The sequence below is a fragment of the Gallinula chloropus genome (genome assembly GCF_964237585.1).
Source record: "Gallinula chloropus genome assembly, chromosome: 24".
Lineage (NCBI taxonomy): Eukaryota > Metazoa > Chordata > Aves > Gruiformes > Rallidae > Gallinula > Gallinula chloropus.
The window spans coordinates 7,569,087-7,576,285 of NC_140109.1; the positions used below are offsets into that span (position 1 = coordinate 7,569,087).

General features: G+C 50.5%; 1 protein-coding gene across 1 annotated transcript; it reads left to right on the forward strand.

Annotated features, from left to right (window-relative positions):
• Positions 1-2,022: 2,022 nt before the first annotated feature.
• On the forward strand, positions 2,023-2,949 carry LOC311200664 (olfactory receptor 14A16-like; the record flags this gene model as incomplete). The annotated part of the gene is made up of 1 exon (XM_084274950.1): positions 2,023-2,949. One exon carries the CDS (start codon positions 2,023-2,025, stop codon positions 2,947-2,949), a length of 927 nt encoding a protein of 308 aa, XP_084131076.1.
• Between the last annotated feature and the right edge of the window lie 4,250 nt (positions 2,950-7,199).

Consider the following 7,199-nt stretch of genomic DNA (forward strand, 5'->3'; position numbering starts at 1 on the left):
GGTGCCTATTTTGTGCCCACCAGAACAAGAGCAATCCCAGCTCTGGTGAGTTTGTGGCAGACAGGCCAGAGCTGCATCCCCTTCCAGAAAGGATGAGGTCCTTGGAGTGACATACCTGACTCCTTTCCCCTCCCTGTCCCTGTCTGGGGGTCCTGTGTCAAGGGGAGACAAGGAAAGGTGATTCTCCTGCCCAGATCTGGTTTGATCAGGAGAAAGGACTCTGTTGGACACAAGGATTTCTCCCCAGTCGAGGGAAAGAATGTCAGAGATGAGATCATAGAGTGATCCCCATGAGGTGTGAGACACCAGGAGGGAGCCTTGAAGAACGTGTCTTCTCCTGCTGAGCTGGGCTGGACTCCTGGGATGGAAGGAGCTCATGAAACACTGCAGCACTGCAGAGAGACAGCTCTGCTCAGGAGCAGCTCCTCTGCCAAGGCACAGGGCTGGGGACCCTGCCTGTAGGCTTTGAGGAGGGCTGTGAGGCTGAGAGAGCTGATGGATGCTGAGAGAGCTGATGGATGCTGAGAGCTCACTAGAAGAGAAAGGTAAAGAGACTTTGCTTTGAATTTTCTACTCCTGTGGGCTGGGTGGGAAGTGGGAGCTGAGCTTTTATTGATAACATTGAAGGCAGCAGTGCAAACTCTTTTGTCATTAGGACTTGTCAGAGCATCTCCTGAGCCCTGCACACACAGAGGTTCCCAGGGCAGTGCCCTGATGCCAGGAGGGGTCTGCAGAGCAGAGCTGAGCACAGGGCAGAATGGATGATGTCTGTGAGCACAGAGCAGGAAATGAAATGGACAAAGAGAAGCAGCTGCAGGGACAGATCCAGACAAATTTTAGCATGTACAGGAGAAGAAGCTGCTCTCAGAAATGCCCTGGCAGTGGGGATTTGGAAATCCCCCACACTGCAGACTCTTCCCTGCAGTGACCCCCTGGTTTCTTTCAGAGAACACAGATTCTGCACCAAGATTTCCAGGGTTTCAGGCTGAGTCTTCTCCTTGGCATCCCAAACCCACAGTGAGGAAAAACCCTTGAGTGCCTGTCTGTCTGTCCCTAAACTTCCAGCCTTGGCTGGAGCATTTCTTTCTGTTTCTCCTCCTGTCCTTGTTGCCTTCGTCCAACCTGGGGTTCTGGAAATGTCAATTGGTGGGCCTGGCACTGAGCTGACCTTCACTTCAGGAGCCTCATCTGTAGGACTGAGGAATTTCTAGGGGCTTCTTCTGGGCTTCAAGGCTGCCTCCGACAATGGCACCGCTCTCCTAGGGACTCTTGTGCCCCAGAGAGGAGCCCCATGCAGGAGACATCTCAGCACTGAGGCCATGGCAATGCTGCTCATCACCTGTGTGTGGGCAGCTGCAATGAGCCCTGTGTGTCCCTGGCTGAGTGAGGAGATGAGATCCTACTTGGGTAGGATGAGACCACAGAAGGGCCTTGGAGCTCTGCCCTGGCAGAATTGATTCTTCAGCTCTCTGTGGAGTCCAGTTTCTTCTACAGGGAACAGCAGGGTGTGATTACAGAGTGTCCAGCACAGGGCAGCTGAGAGCAGGGCTGATGGACAAAGCAGCTCTCCCCTCTCTGCACTCAGAGGAAGATTTCACTGGCACTGCAGCAGCAACGTCAGGCAGTTCTGACAGAAGAAACACTCCTCAGGTACAGGCAGGAGAAAACCAAAGCTCCAAAGCTCTGCTCTGCCCTTGGGTGAAACTGGAGTGACCGTGCTGAAAAGCTCAATCCTGTCCACAGGGGATTTAGTCTGAGATCACACCATCCTTCTATTTACTGACTGCTGCAAGGCAGGACTGAGTTATCGAGAGCCACAGCTGACCCTCCTCCCAGCAGTGGCAGACTCAAGCCAGCACAAAGCAGACCTCCAAAAGGGATCTTACAAAAGTCTTCCTGAATATAAGGAGTCAAACTGAGGCTATTCCCTGAGAACTGGAAGAGGTTTTCCTCAAAGAAAAGTTCCCTAAATTCTCACAATCTTTTGCTCCTCTGACAGGTCTGCACACTTGACAGCAGCAGATGTCCAACAGCAGCAGCTCCATCAGCCAGTTCCTCCTCCTGCCCTTTGCAGACACAAGGGAGCTGCAGCTCCTGCACTTCTGCCTCTTCCTGGGCATCTACCTGGCTGCTCTCCTGGGCAATGGCCTCATCATCATCACCATAGCCTGTGACCACCACCTCCACACCCCCATGTACTTCTTCCTCCTCAATCTCTCTGTTCTTGACCTTGGCTGCATCTCCACCACTGTTCCCAAATCCATGGCCAATTCCTTGTGGGACACCAGGGCCGTTTCCTACACAGGATGTCTGGCTCAACTCTTTTTCTTTGTATTTTTGATTGTCACAGAGTACTGTCTTCTCACCATCATGGCCTATGACCGTTACGTTGCCATCTGCCACCCCCTGCACTACGGGACCCTCCTGGGCAGCAGAGCTTGTGTCCACATGGCAGCAGCTGCCTGGGGCAGTGGGTTTCTCTATTCTCTGCTGCACACAGCCAATACATTTTCACTGCCCCTCTGCCATGGCAATGCAGTTGACCAGTTCTTCTGTGAAATCCCCCAGATCCTCAGGCTCTCCTGCTCAGATGCCTACCTCAGGGAAACTGGACTCATTGTGGTCACTGTATGTTTAGCTTTTGGGTGTTTTGTGTTCATTGTGGTGTCCTATGTGCAGATCTTCAGGGCTGTGCTGAGGATCCCCTCGCAGCAGGGACGGCATAAAGCTTTTGCCACATATGTCCCTCACTTGGTTGTGGTCTGCGTATTTCTCAGCACTGGTATGTTTTCCAATCTTAAGCCCCCCTCCATCCACTCCCTTTTTCTGGACCTGTTAGTTTCATTTCTTTACTCAGTGTTTCCACCAGCAGTGAACCCCCTCATCTACAGCATGAGGAACCAGGAGCTCAAGGATGCCGTGTGGAAACTGACGACTGGATGTTTCTAAGCAGCAGCAGCTGCTCGTATCACCAACCATGTAACTCACCTTATCACCACTCCCTTTTTTTTAGTTTTTTTTTAGTTCTGGGTTTGCTTTTTTTCACCTGCCTGGTTCTCTAAGCTGTAATTACACTGTTCACATTCACCCATTACTAATGCAGGATCTCTAGGTCCTGTGTGACACAGAGAATGTGTAATGAAAAGCTGTGCTTACTTGGTATCATGTCTGCCTGGAAAGTGCCATACTTTTTCATTCTTTTTTTTTTTTTTCTCATATTTGAAAAATATTTACTGTCTTTATCAGCTTAATCATTTGACTACCTGGGAATTTCCAGGTAATATACCAATGGCAGTAGATGAAATATTCACTGTTCCCTTTACCTACTTTATTGTTTGTGGTCTCTTTCACCTCCCTCATCATTCAAGTGTTTCCTCTTCTCCTGATGATACATCCATGTCTAAAGGACATCTTTTCAGCAGACTAGCTGGATGTATGCATTTCACTTTGATCACTGGATTCCAACTCCGCTTCATCTTTGGTCCTGCAGATGCCGATAATCACTCTGTTGTCTGATTTGAGCTACAGAGAGCTGGAAGACATCCCATCTTTCAGCAGTCTAATGAAGTGTTCTGTCAGAAGGTCAGTGTGTTGATAAGTGACCTTTCTATGTATCTGATTCGAACTGCTCTGTGAGAGAATCTCCTCTGGATGCTGACCCCCTTCACACGCTGCTTGGCCATAGCAGGCAGCTGAGGAGAGAGATTTCATGGGTATTAAACTGTGTCATGTTTAACTGCTGTTTGTTGTCAGAGAAATCTGTCTGTGCCTGTGAGCACAGAGGATGCCAGGAAAAGTCTTGGGAGTCTCAGGAGGCCAGTGAGGGAACTGCTGGGGTTGGGGATGAGCAAGGTTCACCAGACAGGGTTGGATCTCCAGAGACTGCTTTTCCTGCCTGTCCAGATCTCTTTAGGAGACTCATATCCATCAGAGAATGCTGCTGTCACTTCTTCTATCAACTGAGCCATGACAGAAAGTATCCTTGACTGAAAAAAGGTCCTTCAGGAACATTCCTTTGAAATCTTCATCACTAAGGACCTACCGAAATCCCAGTAGTTGCAGAAGTCTTGAGTTCTTTAATGAAAATGGCTTGAAGAGCCATGCTTGTAAGGGCTTTCTGGATGTTAATGAGCACCATGGTGTCTTTTCTTCTGAGTCACAGAATCACAGAATCACAAGGTTGGAAGAGACCTTGGAAGATCATCGAGTCCAACCATTCCCATCCTAAGCTAAACCAGATCCCTAAGTACCTCATCTACCCTTTTTTTGAACACATCCAGGGATTGTGACTCAACCCCCTCCCTGGGCAGCCTGTTCCAGACACTGACAACTCTTTCAGTAATTATTTTTTTCTAATCTCCAATCTAAACCTGCCATGGCCCAGCTTGATGCCATTGCCCCTTGTTTTATCTTTTGTCACCTGGCTGAAGAGACCATTGCCCACCTCTCTACATCATCCTTTCAAGTAGTGGTAGGTGGTGACAAGGTCTCCCCTCAGCCTCCTCTTCTCCAGGCTGAACATCCCCAGCTCCCTCAGCCGCTCCTCATAGGATTTGCCCTCCAGCCCCTTCGCCAGCCTGGTTGCCCTTCTCTGCACTTGCTCAAGGACCTCAATGTCCTTCTTATGGTGGGGAGCCCAGAACTGCACACAGTACTCAAGGTGTGGCCTCACCAATGCCAAGTACAGGGGCACAATCACCTCCCTAGACCTACTGGCCACACTGTTTTTGATACAAGCCAGGATGCCAGTGGCCTTCTTGGCTGCCCAGGCACACTGCTGGCTCATATTCAGCCTGCAGTCACCCAACACCCCCAGGTCCTTCTCTGCCTGACAGCTCTCCAGCCAGTCTCCCCCCAGCCTGTAGCGCTGCATGGGGTTGTTCTGTCCCATGTGCAGCACTCTCCACTTGGCCATGTTGAAATTCATCCCGTTGGTCTCAGCCCATGGGTCCAGTCTGTTCAGATTCCTCTGAAGAGCCTCCCTCCCCTCAGGAAGATCAACACTTCCTCCTAGATCAGTGTCATCTGCAAACTTACTGAGGGAGCATCCAATCCCTTCATCCAGGTCATTGATAAAGATGTTGAATAAGAACTGGACCCAGGTCTGAGCCCTGGGGGACGCCACTTGTGACCGGACTCCAGCTGGATTTAGTTCCATTCACCACCACCCTTTGGGCCTGGCCATCCAGCCAGTTTTGAACCCAGCTGAGGGTCCACCTGTCCAGGCCAGTGGCAGCCAGTTTCTCAGTCAGAATGCTGTGAGAAACCCTGTCAAAGGCTTTACTGAAGTCCTGGCAGACACATCCAGAGCCTTCCCCTTGTCCATTAAGTGGGTCACCTTGTCATAGAAGGTGATCAGGTTAGTTTGACAGGATCTACCTTTTGTAAACCCATGTTGACTGTGCCTGATCCCCTGGCCATCACACATGTGCTGCCTGACAGCTCCCAAGATGACCCTCTCCATGATCTTCCCCGGGACTGAGGTCAGGCTGACAGGCCTGTAGTTCCCTGTATCCTCCTTCTGGCCGTTCTTATGTATGGGTGTCACATCTGCCAGCCTCCAGTCCAGTGCAACTTCCCCAGTCTGCCAGGATTGCTGATAGATGATGGAAAGGGGTTTGGCAAGCACATCTGCCAACTCCTCTGCCAGATCTTCTATTCCTGGTGTTATATTTGCTGGAATAGAATTAATTTTCATATTGGTGTCACTGTAGTTCTGTGGATTTGATTTATAAGCAAAAAAGTCTATATTAATGTGCTAGTTCCTTGCTGAGCAGGGCTTGCACAGCATCAAGGCCTTTTTTCTAATTCTGCTCCAGAAATGGGTCAACTGGGAGTGCACAAGTACCTGGAAAGGGACAGAACAGGCCCATCTGGCCATAACTGACCAACGGGATCATCCATACTGTATGACTGCAGGAGTGAGCCCACCGTTGTGTTGCACTTGTTGTCTACAAGGGTGGGCTGGTTTCTTTCTAGCAGTGGGTGGAATGCTGTGTTTGGGAGTTCAGATGAGAGCAGTGCTGATAACACAGGAATGATTATGTTGTGTCCAAAGAATCAAGGACTTTTCAGTTGTTCATGCTGCTCTGCTAACGAGAGGGTGGTGGGCACCCAGGGAGCTGGGAAGGAAAACAGCCAGGACAGGTGACCCAACCTGGTCAGAGAGGGTGTTCCATGTCAGTTACGTCATGCTCAGCAGATGACAAGAGGCTTGTGGGAGGAAGAGTCTACCCCTCCAGGACACGTGGATTGGGCACTGTCTCGTTTCAGGACAGCTCTGAGCTGTGAGGTCTGAGCTGTGCGGTTCAGCAAGAAACTGCATTGTGCATCACCAGTTTTGTATATTTTGCTACAAAGTCCTACTGTTGTTTCTCTCTCTCTGCTGTCCCAGTAAACTGTCCTTATCCCAATTCAAGAGGTTTGGGTTGTTTTGGTTTCCTTTTCCCTCCCTTTCCCCTTCCTCAATTTATAACACATCCTCTTAGCAAGGGAACAGCTGTGTGGTGCTTGGCCAGAGCGAAACCACAACAGGTTCCAGCACAACAGCAAATGTGCAGCTTTGAAGGTCAGAGGCTCTTTAGCCTGGGGAATGGAGGCTGAGGGAAAGCCCACTTTGTGCTATGTGGAAAGAACATAAGAAAGTCCATGTGAAACTGTGACTTTGAAGGTCAGAGTGGACATGAGGATAAAGAAATGTCATTCTGGGGGCAGTGCTGTGGTGCTAAAAGTCACTCAGAGGACATGTGGATATGCTGTTGGCTTTGTGTTTCCGGGATCAGCTGGTGAGGAGGGAGAGACAGCAGTACAGGCAGGGACATCAGGGAGTGAAATCAAAGTGGGGAACGGGGTTTGGTTGCCTGCAGTTTGTAGAGAAACTAGAAAAGGCATGGGGCAGTGTGGGATGGGCTGTGGTGCAGATGGCCAAGGGGGCCAGCCAGGCTGAAAGGGCCTGATAGCAACAAGGTCTTTACCCCTTGGCTGTGGCTGATGTCCCTGCCACAGAGGCCTCAGAGGACACACGTTGTCCTCATGGCCATGTAGCATCATTGCCTCCTTGCACCCGCCCCAGGGAAGGCCACCATGTGTCATACCCCTCTCCTTCCTTTGGTGTCACACTCCCCACATCCCAAGGAAGAGCCCTGAGACACGGGTGAGGGTCAGGCACCTTCTTCCTGGGAGCTGCTGGTCCCAGCTCC